Source organism: Palaemon carinicauda, chromosome 2, assembly GCF_036898095.1.
Source record: "Palaemon carinicauda isolate YSFRI2023 chromosome 2, ASM3689809v2, whole genome shotgun sequence".
Lineage (NCBI taxonomy): Eukaryota > Metazoa > Arthropoda > Malacostraca > Decapoda > Palaemonidae > Palaemon > Palaemon carinicauda.
In genome coordinates, this window is record NC_090726.1 from 195,664,958 (window position 1) to 195,690,243 (window position 25,286).

At 39.5% G+C, this 25,286-nt stretch overlaps 1 protein-coding gene across 1 annotated transcript in view; it reads left to right on the forward strand.

The window, feature by feature from the left end:
* Positions 1 to 25,286, forward strand: part of LOC137621795 (uncharacterized) — a 148,604-nt gene that overhangs the window by 39,485 nt on the left and 83,833 nt on the right. Inside the window, exons 4-5 of the mRNA XM_068352306.1 lie at positions 5,693 to 5,771; positions 14,405 to 14,611. Coding sequence (XP_068208407.1) covers positions 5,693 to 5,771; positions 14,405 to 14,611 — 286 coding nt within the window. The remainder of the gene's footprint in view (positions 1 to 5,692; positions 5,772 to 14,404; positions 14,612 to 25,286) is intronic.

Sequence of the window (25,286 nt, forward strand, 5' to 3'; positions counted from 1 at the left end):
ACTCAGAATCTGAGGGTCCCGACCCTTCGGTCCGATTCATTCAAGATTTTGAGTCTCCATTCTGTGTCTGATGTCCCAAGACCTTCTCTTTCTTGCCAGTACAGGAATCGAGAGGTTAGCGCTGGGAACAGCTGCAGTTTGGCCTCAGTTGCAGCCGATTTGGGAACACAAGGAGGACATGGGGGGAGAGTCACCAGTATACCTCTTCAGCCCGGACTCAAGGACATTCATCTCGACCTGTCTTCAGACCCTCTCCCGTCACGTCGCCCTACAGCACGATGTTGGATACATCGCAACGTCCCTCGCCTTCGAGTAATACTACTCTGTGACGCAGGTGCTACAAGCTGGAGTCTGGAAGCGTCTGATGACCTTCGCAGCCCGCTTCCTGCAGGGCGTGACCCACAGGAGTCTCGATACGTTTTCTATCGCTCTGTGGTGGCTACACAACAGCTGGTCTAACCTCAGGCTCCTTTTTGGACAGGTAGCAGAAGGTTGAGGGCATTGTTATCAGGTTTTAGTCTGCATGAACGAAAGAAGTATGTCTGGCCCTTACTTCTTTCTTCATCATCCCCTCTACGGGGAAGCAGCATCCTGGTCTCTGCATAGCTGACCTCGAACCTCTGCAGGTAAACCATGCTTCCTTGTGTTCCGAGTATTGAGTCAATACTGTCGCGTCCCCCATACCCTGACGAGGTGGTATTGGGAACGTCCTAACCCAGAGTTCCTTCTGGAACTCCAGGTCAACTGCCTAGGACGGGTCACACTTCTTCCTTCACACACAAGCTTACGTAGGCCACATGGTTCCTTGCGGTGCAAGGAACTTGTGAGGTGCAGGGACTCCTTTTCTCGAGTGCGACTCACTCGGATTCTGAGTCCCCGGGTAAAGCCAAAGCCAGTATGGCTGGGGACTTTCCACCCTTCCTAAGGGATAAGTCACCCTTTGTAAATAGCGTGGTTTGTATTTCGGTTACGGAACAAATGACAAATTCGAAGATAATTTGTATTTTTCCTAACCATACAAACCTTAGCTATTTACACATATTTGCCCGCCAGCCCTGTCCCCCAAGACAAGTCCTACCTCTAAGTGAAAGTGAGTATTCACCTGTGTGTGAGGGGGAGGAGGGGTAGCTAGCTACCACTCCCCTACCCCCCCGCTAACTAGCGCGGGGGTAATACACCCTCGTTAAATTCTAATGGCTCGCCATTTCAGCTACGCTAAAAGTAATAACCCTTTGTAAATAGCTAAGGTTTGTATGGTTAGGAAAAATACAAATTATCTTCGAATTTGTCATATATGTTACATTTTTTTTTATTTCTATGATATTTAGGTTTTCCAGTGGACACCTACATTATTATTATTATTATTATTATTATTATTATTATTATTATTATTATTATTATTATTATTTGCTAAGCTACAACCCTATTTGTAAAAGCAGGATGGTATAAGTCTAAGTGCTCCAACAGGGAAAATAGCCCAGTGAGGAAAGGAAATAAAGAAAAACTAGAAGAGAAGTTTAAGAACAATCATCATCATCTCCTCCTATGCCTATTGATGCAAAGGGCCTTGGTTAGATTTCGCCAGTCGTCTCTATCTTAAGCTTTTAAATCAATACCTCTCCATTCATCATCTCCTACTTTGCACTTCATATTCCTCAGCCATGTAGGCTTGGGTCTTCCAACTCTTCTAGTGCCTTGTGGAGCCCAGCTGAACGTTTGGTGAACTAATCTCTCTCAGGGAGTGTGAATAGCATGCCCAAACCATCTCCATCTACCCCTCATCATGATCTCGTATATGGTACTCGAGTAATCTCTTTTATAGTATAATTTCTAATCCTGTCCAGCCATTTAAGTCCCAATATCTTTCTGAAGGCTTTATTCTCAAATCTACTAAGTCTATTGGAGATTGTTTCATTGTCATACCATGACTCATGTCCATAGAGTAACACCAATCTCACTAAACTGATATATAGTCTGATTTTTATATGTAATGTCAGGCGATTTGATTTCCAAATTTTACTTAACCTAGCCATTGTCTGATTTGCTTTTTTCAATCTTTCACTAAACTCTAATTCTAAAGACCCTAAATTGGAGATCATAGTTCCTAAATATCTAAATGATTCTACCTCATTGATTCTTTCTCCTTCCAATGATATTTCATCTTCCATTGCATACTCCGTCTTTCTTCTATTTATCTTCAGCCCAACCTTGTATGATATTTCATGCATTCTGGTAAGCAAGCACTGCAAATCATGTATTGCTTTGCTAACAAGGACAGAATCATCAGCATACTCTAGATCTGTTAAATTCCTATCACCAATCCAGGCCATTCCCCCTCTACCATCTCTGACCATTTTACGCATTACAAAATCCATGCGGAGGATAAACAACATAGGTCACAACACATTCCCTAAGAGTTCTCCGCTGTTCACTGGAAATTAATTTGATAAGACTCTATTAACATTAAATTTGCACTTCCTATGCTCATGAACTGACTTAATTAAATTTACATATTTAAGAGGGACTCCATAATAACACAGGACTCTCCACAAAATTGGCCGGTGCACACTATCAAAGGCTTTTTCATAGTCCACAAATGACATCAAAAGGGGATTTCTGTAGTCTACACATTGCTGTACATCATGTCTCAAAATGAATATTTGGTCAACAATAATAACATTAAAATAAATCTTTCATATATAAACTATAAAAACTTCAAAATAACAAGAGGAAGAGAAACAAGATAGAATAGTGTGCCTGAGTGTACCCTCAAGCAAGAGATCTCAACCCAAGACAGTGGAAGTCCATGGTACAGAGGCTATGGCACTACCCAAGACTAGAGAACTATGGTTTGATTTTGGAGTGCCTTAGTCATTTAAAAGGCACACACCTGTGAACATGACAGTGTAAATTCGGTGAATGTTAAAATCGGTATCTTTATATTTTTACTAGACTTCCTTGAATACGTTTGTTTATTTTGATTGTTTTCAAGCATTGACAAGGAGCTTCCATTCAGAGTTGTTATTATTATTACTTGCTAAGCTACAATCCTAGTTGGAAAAGCAGAATGCTATAAGCCCAGGGGCCTCAACAGGGAAAATAGCCCAGTGAGGAAAGGAAAGAAGGTAAAACAAAATATTTTAAGAAGAGTAATAACATTAAAATAAATATTTCCTATATAAACTTTAAAAACTTTAACAAAATAAGAGGAAGAGAATTCAGATAGAATAGTGTGCCTGAGTGTACCCTCAAGCAAGAGAACTCTAACCCAAGACAGGGGAAGACCATGGTACAGAGGCTTGCTTGTGGGTACACTCGGGCACACTATATAATTTTTCTTCCTCTTGTTTTGTTAAAGTTTTTATAGTTTATTTAGGAAATATTTATTTTAATGTTATTGTTCTTAAAATATTCAGTTTTTCCTTTTTTCCTCTCCTCACTGAGCTAGTTTTCCCTGTTGGAGCCCTTGGGCTTATAGCATCCTGCTTTTCCAACTAGGATCATAGTTTGGCAAATAATAATAATGATAATAATAATAATTATTTCTCTTGTAGTTTCCTTATTTCCTCTCCTCACTGGGCTATTTTCCCCATAGGAGGCCTAGGGCTTATAGCATCCTGCTTTTCTATCTAGGGTTGTAGCTTAGCAAGTAATGATAATGATGATGATAAACCAAACTGCACAAAACTACCTAAAGAATTGGGAAAAAAGTATTTAATTTCCTAAGCGTGGTGATCAAAGCTGACCAAAACCAGACATTAATTGATATGTCTGAGAATTCATGTCTGAGGCCCTTGTTCTGCAGTGGACTAAAAAGGGCTGCCTTTGTTAGTGTTGATGTTCTTGATATCCATATACATTTATCTTTATATATTTTATATCAATACCCAGTTTCAATTGAAATTGCCCAAACTCAGTTGGGTAAGTCAGGGGTATAAAATTAAATTGTTCCCATAGCCTTTAAATGTGAGTTTGATATCTTGTCACTTTTATCAATATGAGAGATAATAATGAACAAATCAGTAACTCACAATTTTTATCACCTTGTTATGTGCTGTCTTGGTATGCGATCTCAGTCGTGCTTTTGCTTTGGTATGCGATCTCACCTGATAGTAGCGATCTCACCCAACTTCACGGCAAAGCAAGAACCATTAGATTTTCTAATATATATACAGTATATATATATATATATATATATATATATATATATATATATGTATATATATATATATATATATATATATATATATAATGAGAATAATTATTTAAGAAATAATGATCAATCATTGGTGTTAGCCTGGACAGCTCAACATTACCGCTTGCCTGTATATACGGGGCTTGACGTTTTTATTTTTTGCGAGCGCATGACAAAGCAAGAACCATTAGATTTTCTATTCTTGTTTTTTTTTACTTATTAAAAATATTGCGATCGCATACTAAATTAAAAGAAGAATTTCTGAGATCACGCCATAAATGAGATCGCATACCAAAACAGCATGGGACTCTTTTGTGAATTATGAAACATGTTCAAAGTAATATTCCCTCCCTAGCTTGTAGCTCTCCCACCCCCCTGCAACAGGATCCCCTCCATCTTGTATTTATTGGAATAGGTATCGTTGGAAGGGAAGGTAAGGGAAGGGTTGCTGGAATTAAACCTTACATGAGCTATGCAATTCTTTTCCAACCCATCGGCTTCTTAAGCTACGGGTTCGACTACTATGTAGTTTGGGAAAAGAGTATAACTTAATCAAGGCCCCCCTTCCTTACCCTTCGTTTCATCGAAGGGGCAACTGTCTACTCGAAAGTTAGGGGACATGGTTAGCCATCTAGTTATTTTAGTTTCAATCATGTTAGCCTCATCCAAGTTTCTCTTTTCTTCCTATATAAAGGTGGATTGAGCCTTTAAATAGGAAGATTTGGTTTTATCATTTCATATTCAAGGATCAGTGACTAACAGTCAGAACTGACTAGTGTCGAACCAACGTGGATATTACTTTTTTACTATTAACCCTTTTACCCCCAGGCTCTTTGGAAATTTCCAACCCTTAACCCCCAAGGGGTTATTTTTTTCCCAGCACATTTTGCAGTATATTTTTTTTAAATTGCTCTAACAGACTTAATTTTTGTCATAGAGAGGTCAGGTTGGTCTCATTCTCTTGGAAAATGTCTGAATATTTTCAAAAAATTATCAAAAATATGAAAAAAAAAAATTTTTATAGCATTCTTTTGCAAGGACGTACCGGTACGTCCATGGGGGTAAAGGGATGGGTTTTGTGAAACGTACCAGTACGTCCTTTGGGGGTAAAAGGGTTAAGCTATGTTGGGGAGGAAGGTAGACTCTCTCCTTGAGGATGCTAATGAATTAATATTTCCAATTGTGAATTTTATATTCCAAATGAGCAAATTCAAGGCTGAACATAGCTAAATTTGATGTAATAATATAGGTAACCCTGAATCGTGTCACAAGCGTCATTATCACAAGGGTTATTAGCCTGTGTCAAATTTCTTTTCCCTATCGCATTCTGTTTTAAAGCAATTTTTGTCCACTTAATCTTCATTTTAACATCTAATCTAGAGAAAATTTTATTCTCCTAAATTAGGAATGAATTATTTAACAAAAATATATTAACTACTATATTTATGATATTTGATTTTTATTGTGATTCCGATATGCCCATTCTCTTACATATAGGATGTCTTGACCATGGTGGAAGAATTGTACCCCGGTCCTTATTACCACTGGACGGCTGGTTATTACCATAACACAACAGGTAAGGGTGCAACTTTGATAAGTAATCTTTATTTCCATGAATTAATAAAGGGATTTTGACGAAGGAAAAATCTATTTCTGGGCGAGAGACCTGTGCCGCCCAGTGAAATGCTCCTTTTACATCATTTCTAAGGTAAAAACTGGTATGAAATTACCAGAGAAAAAAGTTGCATAGGAATGCCAGGTTGAACCCAGCACGCTCACCTATAAAGGTGTCGGTATAAAAATACTGGGGCGTGATAAATCACAACCAGAGGTCTCGCACCATTTAGATATCTCCTCTTCAATATCCCCATACAGCGAGGTGCCGTTCAACACCCACTACCGAACGCTACTATCACCAACTCAACCCACGCCAGTGACGTCACTCCTCAGCACCCAAGTTTGGGCCCATGCTGGGAGGGAAGTCAGGGAGGGTTCACTAAGCGGCACAGGTCTCTCTCCCAGAAATAGATTTGTCCTTCGTCAAAATCCCTTTTCTGGGCTCTACCTGTGCTGCTCCGTGAAATTATACAAGAGAAATGGTCCCAAAACTTGGAACAAATACCTGAGGGGGAAGTAAATTAAAGACAAAATAACACAAAAAACATGGTTTAATTCAAAGAAATAGGACATACTAGGCATCCAGTGAATAAAAACTTCCTTAACATAAAGGAATGGTAAGCAACAATGCAGCAAAAAATCCCAAACTAAGGGATGACAATTGAATGCAAAGTAAAATAACAAACTGCAAGATCAAAATTAATTTACAATCCTGAGGGTAAAAACAACAAAATTCAACTCGTGGGAGAGTAAGGCTATTAACAGACATGATAAAATAAAAATACACCATAAGGGTGTACAGTAGCTCAGGTAAAAACAAAACCAAAACTAAAGTAGGGACAATAAGTAAGGCAGGTAGGAGGAAGGAGGATAGAGCAAGACATTGTGATTAAGACTCGTTACTTTCAGGAGGAACCACATTCCCTGCTGCCACTGTAGCAAATTTTAGGGATTCCAAAGGTTTTAAATAGTGGCGTCTAAAAACTGTCGGAGACTTCCAGCCTGTATATTTCGTATGTTCATCAAAGTTCATGTGGTAAAAGTAATTAACTGAAGTAGCTACAGCTCGTATATCATGAACGTGAGGGAATGATTCAGGGTTAGCCTGTTTAATAAAATATAGAATTTGTTGTCTGATTCCTTTCAGGGTGATGGTTCCTCCGTTTTCTCTAATGAATAAGGGCCCAGAGGACTTGATGGAAGTTCTATTTAAGTAGGCTTTCAGAGTGTTAACTGGACATGAAGGATCCTGAGGAAGTGGAACAATCTTCCAGGGGGACCATATGTTCTGGGGGCCCTCATTTTTAGCTAAGAAAACTTTGTCAGGGGAGAGAAGGACTTCCCCTGACGAGAGAAATTCAATATGACCTGGATCTCTAGTCAAGGCTGAAAGTTCTGAAATTCTGGCGCCAGAAGCTAGGCTCATTAGGAATAGGGTTTTCCTTAATAATGGTGTGTAATTACAAGATTCGTTAAGAGTGTCAGAGGCCAACTTAAGGACATCATTCAGAAACCAGGAAACTGAGCCAGGGCGAGCTCTTGGTTTCAATCTACCGCAGGCTCTCGGGATTGATGAGAAGTATGAATCCGTAAGGTCAATATTAAAACCAATATTGAAAATCTTTTTCAAGGCTGATTTAATTGTAGTAATTGTATTGGCCGCTAGGCCTGATTCAAACAGAGTTCTGAAGAAAGTTACTGTCAGATTCATAGTCATCATCTCAACCTTCGAGTCCCATAAAAACTTTGCAAGTTTTTTAACAGCCGAGTCATATTGTCGAAGGGTGGATTCCCTTTTATCTGATTCTAAAAACAGGGTATTTTGAGGATCAATATCTGCACCTCTGTGAGCTGCAAATTTCATGAGTCCATAAAGTTAGGCCACTCTGAATTTTTTAGGAAGCTAACACTTTGCGAATTTGTACTACTTGTGTTAGTATTGGATTGGGTATCTGTCGAGGGTAGAGACCCAGTTCCACCAGCAGGGGAAACCAATTGCTCTTGGGCCAATTGGGGGCTACCAGAGGACTCGACCCGTAAGGCAAAACAGCTGACTCCAAAGTCTCTGAGAGACGTGAGGTATCAATGGAGTGGGGATGGGGGTATGGGGGGGCCATACACTGATAGGGGGAGAGAAGGGAGGCAGCGAGAACTAGCCAATAAGGGAGCTTGAGGCGATCACGTGGGACTGAGGGAGGGCAGGAGTACCAACCTGACTGATGGAACCACGAAAATAACAAACGGAATGATCATAAACGGATGATAAAAAGTGTAATAAAATAATGTGACACATTGAACTAGGTTATAAGGCATGCGTAAGCTAAAATAAAATAGTAAGAGAGGGACGCAGGGGAAGGCAGGGAGAAAAACGAGCCGAGCCTTCCAGCGCGGGTAGGAGCCGAGCTGGACAGGGGGCCCAACATAACACTACATCGGGTAGATGCCGATCGGTAGGACAACAAAACTAAAATAAAACTAAAAAAGGCCCTGCGAGAGTCCCACTCAAACTAAAGCAATAAACAACTAGGTGGTAAAGTGAAAACACCGGGTAAAAAACGCAATAACACGGTAGCAAAACCAACTAGGAACGCGCCCGAGGGCGAGCAAGCAAGCCAACCTAAAGTTCAAAAACTATGATACGTAGAATAATAACATAATAACAGGGTGTAATCGGTGATAAATCCCAGTGAAACAGGTTCGAAACGAAAAACAATTAGTATAGAAGACTAATTGTAAGACATTAAGAACGAGCGAAGGAGGTAGCAAGCCAGCATGGCGGCCGCGAAGCGGGGCCAACGAATGGTGAAACAACAAAAACTGTAATAGAATTAAAAATAAGGGCGATGCTACCTCCAAAAGCTCAAAACTCATAGATCTGGTACTTAACTTAGATGGAGAGACATTGGAATCCGACATCGTTCACAAAAGCGTAGAAAATATCACCGAAAAACACCGTAGCGAAAACACACAGCTAACAGCAAGGTGCTATGAAAAAGGAGTGACGTCACTGGCGTGGGTTGAGTTGGTGGTAGTAGCGTTCGGTAGTGGGTGTTGAACGGCACCTCGCTGTATGGGGATATTGAAGAGGAGATATCTAAATGGTGCAAGACCTCTGGTTGTGATTTATCATGCCCCAGTATTATTATACCGACACCTTTATAGGTGAGCGAGCTGGGTTCAACCTGGCATTCCTATGCAACTTTGTTCTCTAGTAATTTCATAGCAGTTTTTACCTTAGAAATGATGTAAAAGGAGTATTTCACGGAGCGGCACAGGTAGAGCCCAGAAAATATTTTTTGGCTAGATTTTTTTGTGCTTACTGTATATTTACTTTTTAATCTATTGGTAATTCATTTGCTATTTGTAACTGTATGGAATGTAGACATTAGAGATATGGGGTAGATAAATGAAAATATCGAATGTCTTATATTTACCTGAGATTCTCTGTAAATGTTTATATCACTTAATTTTGCGTAAGCAAGAATAATTGACTTTGTGCCAAAAAATCCAAATACTATATTGTAAATGATGCATATAATACAGTGATGCCTCAGCATACGAAAGTAATCCGTTCAGGATACGGTTTCGTATGCTGATTTTTTCGTATCCTGAGTCGCGTTTTACATGTAAATAGCCTAATCCGTTCCAAGCCTTATGAAAAGACACCTTTTCTTTCATAAACATGCTAAACTGTAGTAATAAACGTGCAATGCAGCCATTTCTATCATTCAATAATTAACCCAACTGTTAAAAACAGCCTAATCCATTCCAGAAACCACCATGAGATTATTCAATAATGTAGTTATAGCCTAGTTATCCCCTCCAAGCCCTAAGAAAACGGTCCGTTTTCTTTACTACTGTATAAAAGTTACGGTACTGTATGTAAAGCATTTGGATCAGTGGTGTATTGTTACCTGTACACCTAAATTAAGGGTTGATACCCTGAAATAAAAGGTACAGTTAATTAACAAAAAAATTGAAAAATTTTGAAATTACTCTCAGCGACGAGTTGGGATCTCGTAAGCTTTTCGTATCCTGAAAATGTTTTCGTATACTGGGGCATAAAAATCTTCGTATCGCTTTTCGTATCCTGAATTTTTCGTAAGCAGAAACTTTCGTATCCAGAGGTATCACTGTATAGGGAAATACATTTCAATTTTTATTTTGTAATGAATATCATAGGTATTGGGGTAATATAAGACACTACTCATGAATCAAATGTTGTTCATGTATGGAATTTATTGAAGATAGTTTTATCTGCAATATTTAAAACTTCATGCCAGTGTCCACCTTGCCTTTTCTTTCTTATTGTTGAGGTTGATTTTAATTTCTAGTGAATTTCTGATCATCCTCTTTTGAGAAAATGTTTATAGACTCATTCATGCTGTTAATACTAATACTGAAGATCTCAAACACGCCTTCCATTCTACAAAGCACTTAGCCCCTTCTCCACCCAAGCTAGGACCAAGGAGGGCCAGGCAATGGCTGTTGACTCAGCAGATAGACCTGTAGGCTCCCCCAAACACCCCATCCTTAGCTCATAAGGATGGTGAGTTTACAGCAACCAAAGGGAGTAGTCTGGAGTTCACCAGTCAGGGACGTTACTGCATCGGCCACCACAACCCTTAAATTTCCTTAGTGTTATCTGCGCTATTAGATTCAGCAGAGATAAGATTCCCTGGGGGGGAAATTCATTAGGATCATACTGAAAAATGCAGTGAGGCATGACATATCAAGTAATCCTAGTCTGTTGTCAATCCAAATTATGAGTAAAACGACTGGATTTGAAATTATTTGTGGATAGGTTTGCAGGAAATTACTGAATTGGAGAATCTTGTTGGTGCAAGCCAAGCCGTGTGTTAGTGACTCAGGTACAACTTGATGTGCATTTCCTTTTTCACTCTATATTTATAATGTAACAGGCTTGTAATTTGTCTGATAGCCTTTTTCAAGTTGGTTTCTCATTACTGTATTATTAGTAGATTGTGAGGCATAAGACCAAGTGGGTAGTCTTGATTCTAGTATCTCTCCACTCGTTAAAGTGAGGGCTTCTCATCTGTTTCATATTACTTATGTGGATGGCATGTCATATCATATGATTCCTTTAAACTCCAAAGAGGTGAACGAAGTCAATCGTTTTCATCCTGTTTTAGATAACAGTGTACAACGTTCGCTTGCAAGCTCGGCCACTATGTTGTCTCACAATAGTGTTAACAGGGGTAATGTAGGTGGTGGTTTATCCAAAACCAAAGCAAGTGTTTGCATTCCTGCACCTCCCCCCCCCCCCCCTTGGCTAATGGTAAACAAACCAAGAAATCAGCTAATTTTCACAAATTCTCCTGAAAATGAGAATGGGTAAAATTAAGTAACAGACAATGAAAGTGAAAAAGTATCACTTTTTCTATCATTGTGTAACCATGTTGCTAAGATATACTCTAATGAATTGATTAAGTTTGAAAGTCTCTTATTCTACCAATTCCGAAAAGTGGCTACTTCCGAAACAGTTTACATGCCTCAACTCTACATGTTTGTTTTGGATAAATTAAACAAAAGAAGATCAATATGTTGGATTCAGAAAAAAGCTGGCATTTCAGGTTCGCACATTTTATGCTTAGACCTTCTTTAACACAGTCGTGTGCTAATTTGTACAAGACTTGTTAATTACCTGGCCCTATCTTGGATTGTAATTTAGTAATAAATTTTTTTCCAATTATTGTGCCTCACAAAAGAAAATCTTTTATATTAGGGTTATGCAAGTTGGATAGCTAGAGATATTATTTGTAGGTAATCGTATGGAGAGTGTAATTGAATCACTTTCCTTGGTGTTGTTTCTAATCTCATAGAAGAGAAATTTGAAGGACAAAAGTATTTGGATGTAGTTCTAGATTATCTGACTTGCTTAGATGAAACTGTGTCAGATGAGACCTCAGAAGCATTTTCAACCTTTGTGGGGTTTGGGTTCAGTATCAGAGACAAAAACAAAAATGAATTTCCTCTATTTTGGGACTCTTGTTAGATGGCATGGACATTGGTAAAGTAGTTGCTCAAGTAAAGAACAGAACTCAAACCGATGACCTAAGGTTGGTCTCTAGAAATACGCAACCTTCCAATAATGAGTCAGATTTCTTAAACTCAACGTGCTAGCGAGGAGACATTTTTATTCAAGAGATAACACAAAAAATTTGTTACAATCAACGTTCCAGAAGGATTACCAATGGAACTCGAAAACCTTATCATAAGAACAGTATGACAATCTCCTCAGTAAGGGGAAGACTGTCCTACTTTTGCCCGGTTGGGAAAGACTACAGGCCGACCAGTTGGTATTGATTGGCCTCTTTAAGTATTAAAGACAGTTACCTTTATTTTGTATTAAATACAATAGTTGGTTCACTTTTATAAGGGTTAGTCTAAGAATGCATCAATAACAAAAATTATCTAGGTACATCTTGTTAAAACTTTATCAAATGAGTTTCCAGTGAACAGCGGAGTACTCCAGGAGAATGTGTTGGCACATATGTTGTTTATACTCATGGATTTTGTAATGCGTAGAACAGTCGGAGATGGTGGAGTCTGGCAACAGCCAAGAGGGTTAGTGAAGTCCATGCCTTCAGTAAGAATGTGGGTTTTCAGGATAGCAAAGCTGTCTGTTCATTGCAGTTGGGTTTTCTCGCCAAGAATGAGCGCCCTTCGCAACCTTGGCCTAAGGCTTTTGAAATTCCAAGATGTGCTGTTGGTAGCCTATTGGAAACATTCCTGCCTGGAGGTCTGCTGGACTGGTGTTTGAGACCCGCTCAAGCTCGATAGTTTCTTGTAGTGTGTCTAACCTTGCCATCCTTGTGAGCTAGGGATGGTGGGGTTTTGGGGGAGACTATAGATCTACCTGCTGGGTCATCAGCAGCCACTTCCTGGCTCTCCCTGATCCTAGTTTGGGTGGAGACAGGGTTAGCTTCTAATGCATTGTCCTGCAAGGGTATTCTCACTGTCCCTTGCCTCTGCCATTAATGAGTAACCTTTAGGTCTTTTAGGTGTCCTTTTGGAATGATTTTCCAATCCCTGTTTAATTTGTTACTCGGGTATGTGGGATTAGACATTTACTTTCTGGTATTATAACATATATTTAAGCTTGTCTGTATTAACCACCAGTAATCAAGTCTACTTGTCAGGATTTGGATGTAGTAAGTTCAATTTTGAATCTTTGGGAAGCTTCCCTTATAAATCTAACAGTTAAATGCATAGTAATCTACAATATCTACAATTATCTTTCAAGGTGGGCTTTGAGAGCTGAAATTGATAGTCGTTTTTACTTGCATACAGAGCTAATTTGTTTTAAGACGAAGAGCCCATTACAATTTCCTTGTTCTGTTCCCGTTATCAGAAATTGATATAAGTATTTCATTTGAGAATAGTAGTTCTTGTTGAGTATACTTATAACAAGATACGAGCACTGCAGGCAGTACAACTAATTGACCCGGTGAGATTGGAATATCCATTCATCATCTTTCCATAAGGCGTTGTATCTCCGTGTTGAAGATTTTAGGCTCGGGAACTCGCCAAGTTTGGATCAAAATCTTGTATAAACATTACAGATTAAGGTCCTAAATATTAGGAGTAATTCTACATCTCATAAAAGTTTCAGAAAGGTTTCTTTGGCAAAAAATTGGATATTATCTTCAGAAATCTTGTCTCTCATATCGAGATTATTGGCCTTTAGGTCCTATAGTGGCTGCTGCTGTTACCTTCAAAATTTGTTAAACAAAATTAAGATATAGATTTATTTTTCATTATTCCAGTTATTGTTAGAAAACCATTTGGAGATTATGGAAATCTGGAAACGAGTGTAGGTCATTTGTAGGTTGATTGTATGGAGGACTGGAAAGAGGGGTAGGGGGTTGGGTGTTGATTTTTTTTGAGGTCTGGAACTATTAGGGAAAGGTTTTTGAGATCTTCTCATTAAATTCTAATCCTATTGAATCTCAAATTCTAATTGGGTTATGCATTTCAAATTTTTATTGACCTATCTCTTCATATCACTGATGTCCCATCTCCATCAGAGTGCGGGAGTCAGCAATATAAACATCAGGGATCATAGAAATAAGCAGAATTTTGATGATAGAATTTTACTTTCTATACTCCCCTGATGTTCATATACATGCATACCTGCTTCCCCACTGACTTTTAATGTTAAGGAATAGGGAATACTTGTGACTTACCATTAACTGCTAGATTGTCTCACTACTTTACTGGAGGCTTGTATCTTTTAAAAGGAAATAAAATTGGAACATTTTGAATGAATATTTGGGACAAACAACAATAAAATGAGCTTATGGAGAAGCAATATGTACATGAGGTGAGTATAGAAATGAAAAATTATATTATTAAAATTCTGTTTTTATGCATGTTGGCCAACATACCTAGGGGATATGTGCACTGTACTGTATAGGGGCTTGAATAGTCTTTGCTGAAGTGATGAATTTTTATTGAAAAAGTTAATTTTAGACTTATTTTCTTATGGCACAGACTAAGTGATATTCTTGATAGTCTATTTCTCTTGTTGGTTTGAATGAGCTAATATTTGAATGTTTCTTTTCTTAGTTGATAGTAGATGGATTTGGGTGGACCAAGGCTATGGCAGCATACAAACTGTGGCTGACGTTAATTTCGACATGAATCCGTACCATGAGACCCTCCTCGAATCTCCACCAAGTCAACCAGGACAATGTTTGATCCTGATTGCCGGTCAAGGTCTGAGAATCAGGCTGTGTACAAATTCGCACAGATTAATCTGTTCAAGAAAACATCGTAAGTTTTAAATATGTACACAGTTCTTTATAAATCTTTAGATTATTTTTTATGTAACAACGGACAATGGCATATTTGCAGTTTTAAACTAATATTTTTATGTATTGCAAACATAAATGAATATTTACTCTCTTTTTTTAATCCATCTTATCTATCTATAGTGCCATTCTAACATGACTACAACGTTATAGTTTTATTATGCATTTTGAAATTGTTCTCACTTAACACAAATTTGACCATGTGAAGAATGTAATTCATAGGGAAAAATATTTGGATGAGAGAGAATTTCTTTAGCATTAGAATGTGTAGAATATGCAACTCAATGACAACTTTGAGGGATAACTTAAAGGCAGAGCTGTAGAATAATAATGTTATTCAGTTTTAGTATTATCATAGAAAAATTTGCTTGTTTTCTTGTGTGCAATTTAAATTATTTTCAGGAAACTATGATTATATTCATAAGGCTTCTCTCTAAAAGCATGGTTCAATATCACCGTACTGTATACCCTAAATCTAAAAATTTTCTGCTTTATTTCCTTTAAAAAGGCTTATTCCTGTAGCACAGTAATGAGATGATGGCAATAACCCTGGCCTTGGTATGCTGCAACCCTTCTGTCTTTTCAGTCTTCTCTTCAACCTTACGCTGTATCTGTGTGTACCCCACTCCAGATTGGGTGGTTTTTGCGATTTATTTATTATTGATGATTAGAGATGTGTCCTTGTGGATTTTTTATTAATGTCTCGGAGAGTTATTCTAGGGAGTCATTGCTGCGAAGTCATGATCCTCATTCTCTTTGTTTCTCATACCAAAATATTGTGATTTAGATAATTGTTCTGGAGATTCCGAAGGAAATTAACTTTTAGTTCATGGGAACATCTATAGAAGACTAGACCAATAAATTACAAGCTTTTTGAGGTTTGATAGTAATGAGCTTCTTTAGTTTTTATCACTATTGATTTGTTTGTTAAATCTAGAAGACTAGTGAGCCTTTACGCAAAGTCAGTGAGTCTAGCCTAACCTGTATTCCGAGCCGTGAATGCTGTCTAAGGTCAAAGAGGGCTTATGAATCCTTGTGCTCTAATTCTATTATTTTTATGGTTGCATGATGTCTATATACATGCCCCTCCCCTTCTTACCCCACTGAATAATGATGCCAAAAGGATTGGGAATTTGTTTAGCTTCAAGACTGAAAAAAGGAAAGAGGCCTGGGCAATTGCCATTGACCACCAGGTTACTGTATCTCAATGCCTGTTGAAAGGAAAGAAAATATGAAATTTTTAGTTTGAGGGTATAAGTCGATGTAAAACCAGGTTTCGAGAGAAAGACATTATCAATATCCTGTTAGGATGAAAATTATAAATTTTATAATTGAAATTACATTTTTAAATCCTCCTTTTTCAATATTAAACTTAGCCGGTGATCATATAAGCTGTCAGCTCTGCTGCCCGACAGAAAAACCTAAGGACAAAATACGCCAGCGATCGCTATACAGGTGGGGGTGTACATCAACTGCGCCATCTGTCGAGCAGGTACTCAAGTACTCCATGTCAACACAGAACCAATTTTCTCTCTGTCGTGCCACTGGCAAGACCTACTAAATACGCTGTTACTAACTGGATTTGTTTTCACAACTATTTGGTGAAGTACACTATTCTAGTTTTGAGCTTTCGCTATGCAGGGGTTTTATCTTCATCTCAAAACTTGAACTTGTTTTGGATAGATTTAATTATGGTGACAAAGAGAGTATGGACTCTCTTTCACTTTTAAATGGCCGACCCTTCCCTTAGACGGAAGTGTGTTTAGGTTTTTAGTAATTTTGCTTAACACGTTATAGATCTATATATTTTATATCTCTCCGCCTTTATTAGGCCTCTTCGATTAACTTTCCATTTATTATAAACATATAAAAATAAATTTTTATGTTTTGTTTATATGCGACCTTTCCTGATAGTAGGCGGTCCTAACTTGGAACCGAAGTTAATCAACGTTGAGCCCGTTATATCGTATTTAGCCTTTAAGGAATTTAAAACTTTTTAAATTTAATGTTTTATGAAAGAATTTCTTTGATAGTCTTCGTACTGTTTTCAAAGATGAACTAACGTTTAGTTTTTTTAGACTACGCAGTTGTTGACGTTCAGGACGTTCAACATGCGCTCTATCGTTACGATAGAGAGAGAGTGTTTCACGGTTTCACTTTGCAGTAAGAGTAAATCGATTCTGACGTTTCGTTCATTCTTTCTTAACTTAAATGGTTTAAATTCTAAATTAAAGGAACTTTTTATTTGGAAAACCTTTCAGTTTTTTTCCTTTAGCCAAATAACATGTTTTTTTGACGATATATAATTGGGCTCTTCTCTCAGGTGCGAAATCAAGAGAGTAAGAGAGAGAGAGATAGAGACGGAGGGAGAGAGAGGAGAAAAAACGTTCCGTTCAAGCGGGTAACGTTGTTCTCGTGTTACTCTCCTCCCTAGTCGCTGTACGGGGAAGAAGGTAAAACGTTTCTAGGGTTTTATTCTTGTCCCCAGGCTATGTGCGGTGAGAGTTTGTAAACGTAGTTTATTTGAACTAGTGTTTAGTCTCTTTCCCAGCCACTGAATTCTTTATCTTTATATATGTTTTCTGTTTTTGCTAGTATTAATGAGCTGCATTATACGACTGTTTTCGCAATTACTACCTTTTAATGAAGGGTAGAATTGCGTGTTTCAGGTAGAAATCAGTAAAAGTTTCGATTTCAGTGTAATAAGTGTAAAACAGAAAATCGAAGTGATAAAGTGATATGCGCAAAGTGTTACAGTGTTGCGTCCGAGGGTTCGTCTGTTCGTGCCTGTCGTTCACCTAGTCCGGGACTTCTTGCAAGCTCCCAAGCCCAGGGGAGAAGTAATGTCGAACGACTTATGGGTTCGTCAGGCCTTGATCAACGAACAGACGTTTCCCTCCGTGGTTTCGGGCGTATCTACCCAAGATCGCCCCACCCACACAAAGACGAGAGAGCCCATTTACTTCTCGTCTGCGGAAGAGCTTTCTCGTAAGAAACCATGGACCAAGGTCTCGCAGCTTATTAAGCGCAAGTCGGTCCCTTCCGCGCAAGTCCAACGGCCCAGTTGTAGCCACTGGGTCAGTTCGGACTCGCTGCAGTCATCCGACGACTGCTCACCTCCTAAGAGAGGCAAAGCGGTACCGCAACAGGCAGTAACACCGTCTGTTGCCGCACCTGCTACTGTAGACCCTAAGTGGTCTTTGCTGCAGACCATGCAGACACAGTTAACATCTTTAATGCAGGAGTATCGTGCGGAGAAGGTTGACGCTGCACCCTTTAGCCTACAACCAACCACGGTTGTGCGTTCAGTTGACGCTGAGGCTACCTTCTCCCGCACTCCGGCTGTGAGAGTTCCACCACCCATGCGCAGTGTACCCTGCCAGCCGCACGTTGACGTTCACAGACGCACGGAACCCTCCGTTGACGTTCGCGAGTTACCACAACAACAGGAGGGTGGAGTTAAGTTGCTTTGTTTTGACGCTGTGCGTCAACCTCCGCATTCTAGAGTTGTTTTGACTGCTCAGTATAGACAGTCAAAGCAGTCTCGAGTGAACACTGTATGTCCTCACGCACCTGTTGTGGTTGACAGTTCAGTTGTTGACAGTTGTGCTGTATGTCCTCACGCACCTGTTGTGGTTGACAGTTCAGTTATTGACAGTTCACAGACTGTCAAGCAGTTACATGACGTTGCCTTCTGGTCTGCTACTAATGCACCAGTGAGAGACTCACTGAGATAACCTAGCTTTTATCGGACAAGGTTCCTGTAGATGAGAAAGTGCTGTTCTCCCTCCTACTGATATTCCTTTGAGGACTCTGTCATTTGGAGAGGAGCCTTAAGCTGCTTAGCCTCCTATGGACTTTAATTAAATCATGATATTTTTTTAAGGATCTTCGTCCGGATCTTGTAACTGCTGCTCCTCGTTCGCCTAAACGTCAGAGCTTACACTAGGCCTAGCTACTTCGAAGCCGTTGTTGTTAAGCTAGTGCTCTCTCGCTCTCCTAGAGAGCGTTACGTTGGCTAGGCGACTGGTTTTTGCACCAGGAGGAGTTTTAGGGATACAGCCTTTGATTTCCCTTCTTTTAAACTGGCTTATAGAGCGAGAGTCTGATAGGACACGAGAGAAGTTCTCGGCTTGGGAGTTCATGCCTCTGCCCAGATAGACTTCTCAATTCTGGTAGACTCGCCCTGGCGCCTAGCCAGGAGACGCTCCAAGTTGTTTACAGGTCAACTTCTCAACTTTTGTCGAGCCTTTGAAGTTTTGCTGTTCTATTATGTCACACATAACAAGGCTTCCAGGGATGGTAAATGGTTCCGCCTCAGTCGCTAACCCCGTCTGTTGCCACACCTGCTCCCGTAGACCCTAATGGGCTTTGCTGCAAGACATGCAGTCCAAGCTTGTGTCCTTGATAGAGGACTTAAATGCGGAGAAGAACCTTCTGGCCAACAACCTTCCAACCGGTTGGTTGTGCGCCCTGTTGACGCTGAGGTATCCTACTCGCGTCTGCCAGTTGAGGTGGTTCCTCCACCGATGCGACCCAGTGTGGGTTGCCAGTCGCACGTTGACGTTAAGCGACGCTCGGAGGTGGTTGTTGACGTTCAGTGTGTCACTAGGAAGACGTTCAACAACCAGCAGAGGTGACTTGTTGTGACGCAGTGCGTCAACCTCAGCAACCCGGTAGGGTGTTGACTGCACAACCCAGACAGTCTAGACAGTTCGGGTTGACGCTGTACTTCCTCGCGCACCCATGGTTGTTGACAGTTCACAGACTGTGCAGCAGTGCCATGATATTGCGTCCGGCTCCGTCACGCATCCACCAGTGCGACCGGATTCAGCGAGTCAGACGTTGCCCACTCCGTTGCCGTTTCCTCATCAGATTCGGATGAGGAACCCTCTGATGAGGACGTTTCTGAACAAGACGATCAACCCTCAGCCCTGCTATCCATCCAGAAGATGCTGAAGAAGGAACGCTGCCCAGTCAGGCTGTGGATGAGTCTGGTAGGGACACTGTCATCCGTGGATCAATTTGTGTCACTAGGAAGACTACACCTCCGTCCTCTTCTATACCATCTAGCTTTTCACTGGAAAAAGGAAAAGACGCTAGAAGCGGTCTCGATCCCGGTTTCCGGAAAGATAAAGTCTTGTCTGACTTGGTGAAAGGACTATATCAACCTTAGAGAGGGTCTTCCCCTGACTGTTCAGACTCCCAACCACGTTCTCTTCTCGGACGCATCGGACGTAGGCTGGGGTGCGACATTAGACGGTAGGGAATGCTCGGGATTATGGAACTCGAATCAAAGGACAATGCATTTCAACTGCAAGGAGCTACTGGCAGTACGTCTGACCTGGAAAAGCTTCAGGTCTCTCCTTCAAGGCAAAGTGGTGGAGGTGAACTCGGACAACACCACAGCTTTGGCGTACATCTCCAAGCAAGGAGGGACCTACTCTCTGACATTGTACGAGATCGCAAGGGACCTCCTCACCTGGTCAAAAGGTCTAGACATTTCACTAGTTACGAGGTTCATCCAAGGCAACTTGAATGTCATGGCAGATTGTCTCAGTCGGAAGGGACAAATAACTCCAACAGAATGGACCCTCCACAAGGATGTATGCAAGAGACTTTGGGCCACCTGGGGCCAGCCAACCATAGATCTCTTCGCAACCTCGATGACCAAGAGGCTCCCAATATTTTGCTCACCAACCCGGACCCAGCAGCAGTTCATATAGATGCCTTTCTACTAGATTGGTCACATCTAGATCTATATGCATTCCCTCCGTTCAAGATTGTCAACAAGGTACTGCAGAAGTTCGCCTCTCACGAAGGGACAAGGTTGACGCTAGTTGCTTCCCTCTGGCCCGCGGGAGAATGGCTCACCGAGGTACTTCGATGGCTAGTAGACGTTCCCAGAACACTTCCCCTAAGGGTGGACCTTCTACGTCAGCCACGCGTAAAGAAGGTACACCAAGGCCTCCACGCTCTTCGTCTGACTGCCTTCAGACTATCGAAAGACTCTCGAGAGCTAGAGGCTTTTCGAAGGAGGCAGCCAGAGCGATTGCTAGAGCAAGGAGAACATCCACCCTTAGAGTCTACCAATCGAAGTGGGAAATCTTCCGAAACTGGTGCAAGTCAGTATCCGTATCCTCGACCAGTACCTCTGTAACTCGAATAGCTGACTTTCTCTTATTTCTGAGGAAAGAACGATCTCTTTCAGCTCCCACTATCAAGGGTTACAGAAGCATGTTGGCATCAGTCTTCCGTCACAGAGGCTTAGATCTTTCCAACAATAAAGATCTACAGGACCTCCTTAAGTCTTTTGAGACCACGAAGGAGCGTCGTTTGGTTACACCTGGTTGGAATTTAGACGTGGTACTAAGATTCCTTATGTCAGACAGGTTCGAATCGCTACAATCAGCCTCCCTGAAAGATCTCACTTTAAAGACTCTTTTCCTGATATGCTTAGCCACAGCTAAAAGAGTCAGTGAGATTCATGCCTTCAGCAAGAACATCGGATTCTCATCCGAAACGGCTACATGTTCTACAACTTGGTTTTCTAGCCAAACACGAGCTGCCTTCTCGGCCTTGACCAATATCGTTCGATATTCCAAACTTATCGTATGGTTGGAAATGAACTAGAAAGAGTCTTATGTCCTGTAAGAGCTCTTAAGTTCTATTTAAAACCTTTACGAGGCCCGTCTGAAGCTTTATGGTGTTCAGTTAAGAATCCATCTTTGCCTATGTCAAAGAATGCTTTATCCTATTTTATCAGACTGTTAATACGAGAAGCTCATTCCCATCTGAATGAGGAAGACCAAGCTTTGCTGAAGGTAAGGACACACGAAGTTAGAGCTGTCGCAACTTCCGTGGCCTTTAAACAAAATAGATCTCTGCAAAGTATAATCGACGCAACCTATTGGAAAAGCATATCAGTGTTCGCGTCTTTTTATCTTAAGAATGTCCAGTCTCTTTACGAGAACTGCTACACTCTGGGACCATTCGTAGCAACGAGTGCAGTAGTGGGTGAGGGCTCAACCACTACAATTCCCTAATTCCATAACCTTTTTAATCTTTCTCTTGAAATGTTTTATTATTGTTTTTGGGTTGTCCGGAAGGCTAAGAAGCCTTTCGCATCCTACTTGATTTGGCGGGTGGTCAAAGTCATTTCTTGTGAAGCGCCTAGATTAGAGGTTTTGATGAGGTCCTTTAGTATGGGTTGCAACCCTTCATACTTCAGCTCCTAGGAGTCGCTCAGCATTCTATGAGGATCGCGAGGCTCAGTAAGGAAGACGTACTTAAAAAGGCAGAGTAATTGTTCAAGTCGACTTCCTTACCAGGTACTTATTTATTTTATGTTTGTTATTTTGAATAACTGCTAAAATGAAATACAAAATACTTAGCTCATAATAATGTCAACATGTAATGCTGGTCTCTACCCACCCCCCTGGGTGTGAATCAGCTTATATGATCACCGGCTAAGTTTAATATTGAAAAATGTTATTTTTATTAACCCTGGATAGGTACGCTCCTCGGACACCCCTTTAAGGGTATACTCGGACGCGAACGACCCCGACGCCAAAAAAAATTCTTGAAAAATAAGTTTTTGCAGTAACCTCCTTTTTTCTTTTGCCAAAAAAAACTTCAATGAATGCTTAAAACAACTGTAAATATAAATACTACTCATCTGCAGAAAAACTATTTATTATAAATATTTTAAAAAATTAAGTAGAAAAAAAAAAGACCTGACATAAAAATTCATAAAAAAAAAGTTTATACATATATACACAAATCCTTTTAGGAATTGATTCTTGAATGTTTAGGACACATCTTGATGTATTTTGGATGAAGTCAGACCCATGGAGGTGAAGATCTGAAATGAGAAAAAAAGGGTAACTTTTTTTGGCCCAAAAAATTTGTCCAAATTTCATGAATTTTTTTGGGTACCCAAATGAAATAGGAAGTGGCTAATTTTTTTAGGGAATAAACATATGTTATCCTAAAATAGAAATATGTAAAAAAATCTTCATTATTTTGTAAATTACATTTATATCAGGGGCCATATCTAAAGGTAATTTTTTGAGTACTTAGAAATTTCGTAAAAAAATACATATATTTAATATATTATATGATATTTATGCAGGTAAAAATATACCAAAATATCACAAATTCTATAGGGAACAAGAATATATATAGATAGGGCAGCTTACGCTTCGGATATGTCCACAAAATGGCCGCCAACCACACTGACTCAGACTCCCTAATCTGCCACTTGAAATGTAGGAAGGGTATGTCAATTTCAAGGTGTTATTTACTAATCTAATTATTATTGGATATGCATAAAAATTGTATGGTGGGTTGCTGGATAATTGTCGATTATTTTACGACTATAAAATTAAAATTCTGACCCAAAAAAAATTTTTTGAAGGGAAATAAAATCGAAAAAAAAAAAATGTAAAACAATATAATATTTTAGCTAAAAAAATTTGATGATATTCAATCAAAAAAAAAGTAAACAAAATTTTCCGACAAATAAACATCTAGAGGAATCATTACTCTGTGATAGTTCCTTAGTACGTAGTAATTTTGAAAGAATTGGGAAAAAACGAAAAAATGGCAATCACCGGAAAATCGAACACATACCTATATATACGCCATATCTGGCTAAAAAAAAGATAGGCACGGGTAGCCAGATCATCTAGAAACACTTTCCAACACTATAAAAATATAAGTTTTGCGACACTACTTGCCAATTCCTTACGGTAACATGACTAAGCAAAAAAAATGCAAAACAAATAAAAAGGGGCACTCGCGGAAAAATGGCTAACATTCTAATATACGGCATTTCAGAAAAAAAAAATTCAGCCACGTGCTAGGCAAACCATCAAGGCACATTTTCCGACAAATAAACATCTAAATGAATAATTACTCTGTGATAGTTCCTTAGTACGTAGTAATTTTGAAAGAAATGGGAAAAAACGAAAAAATGGCAATCACAGGAAAATCGAACACATACCTATATATACGCCATATCTGGCTAAAAAAAGAAGATAGGCATGGGTAGCCAGATCATCTAGAAACACTTTCCAACACTATAAAATTATAAGTTTTGCGACACTACTTGCCAATTCCTTACGGTAACATGACTAAGCAAAAAAATGCAAAACAAATAAAAAGGGGCACTCGTGGAAAAATGGCCATTCTAATATACGGCATTTCAGAAAAAAAAAATTTCAGCCACGTGCTAGGCAAACCATCAAGGCACATTTTCGACAAATAAACATATAAATGAAATATTACTCTGTGATTGTTCCTTAGTACGTAGTAATTTTGAAAGAAATGGGAAAAAACGAAAAAATGGCAATCACAGGAAAATCGAACACATACTTATATATACGCCATATCTGGCTAAAAAAAAAATAGGCATGGGTAGCCAGATCATCTAGAAACACTTTCCAACACTATAAAAATATAAGTTTTGCGACACTACTTGCCAATTCCTTACGGTAACATGACTAAGCAAAAAAATGCAAAACAAATAAAAAGGGGCACTCGCGGAAAAATGCCCAACATTCTGATATACGGCATCTCAGATAAAAAAAAAAAGACATGCACGTGTTAGCCCAACCATCAAGGCACACTTTCTAACACATAAACATGAAAAAAAAATCAATAATATACGGCAATTCCTTACTACGTAGTAAATTTTTACAAATATTGAAAAAAAACAGAAATTGGCAACCGCAGTTAAATACCCAATATACCAATAACTACGTCGTATCTGACAAAAACAAAATCACGCATGGGTAGCCAGATCATCTAGACACACTTTCCAACACTAAAAAAGCAAAAGTTTTACGACACTATTTCGCAATATCTTACGGAAAAATGACTTGGCAAAAAAATGAAAAAAAATGAAAAAGGGACACTCGCGGTAAAATGCCCGACATTCTAATATACAGCATCTCAGATAAAAAAAAGACATGCACGTGTTAGCCCAACCATCAAGGCACACTTTCTAACACATAAACATGAAAAAAAAATGAATAATATACGGCAATTCCTTACTACGTAGTAATTTTTACAAATATTGAAAAAAAACAGAAATTGGTAACCGCAGTTAAATACCCAATATACCAATAACTACGTCGTATCTGACAAAAACAAAGTCATGCATGGGTAGCCAGATCATCTAGACACACTTTCCAACACTAAACAAGCAAAAGTTTTACGACCCTATTTGGCAATATCTTACGGAAAAATGACTTGGTAAAAAAATGAAAAAAAATGAAAAAGGGACACTCGCGGTAAAATGGTCCTCGTGGTGATGAACGACATTTTAACTAAAAAAAAAATCATGCACATGGTAGCCAAACAATCCACCAAGACTTTCCACAACTGATAACCTATACAAGTTGCACCATTCTACGACAATTTCATAATACGTAATAACTTTGATAATTATGCAAACTACCTTAGAAGGGTAAACTCGGTCGCGCTCGACCCCGACGCGTCTCAGAAATCGGGGAAGGAGTACAGCTACAGCAATGCACATCTGGACACTACTAGAGCGTGTAGGGGAGACACCTCCCGCAAACGACCCATCGTACCTATCCAGGGATAATAAAATAAATTTTTGAATATAC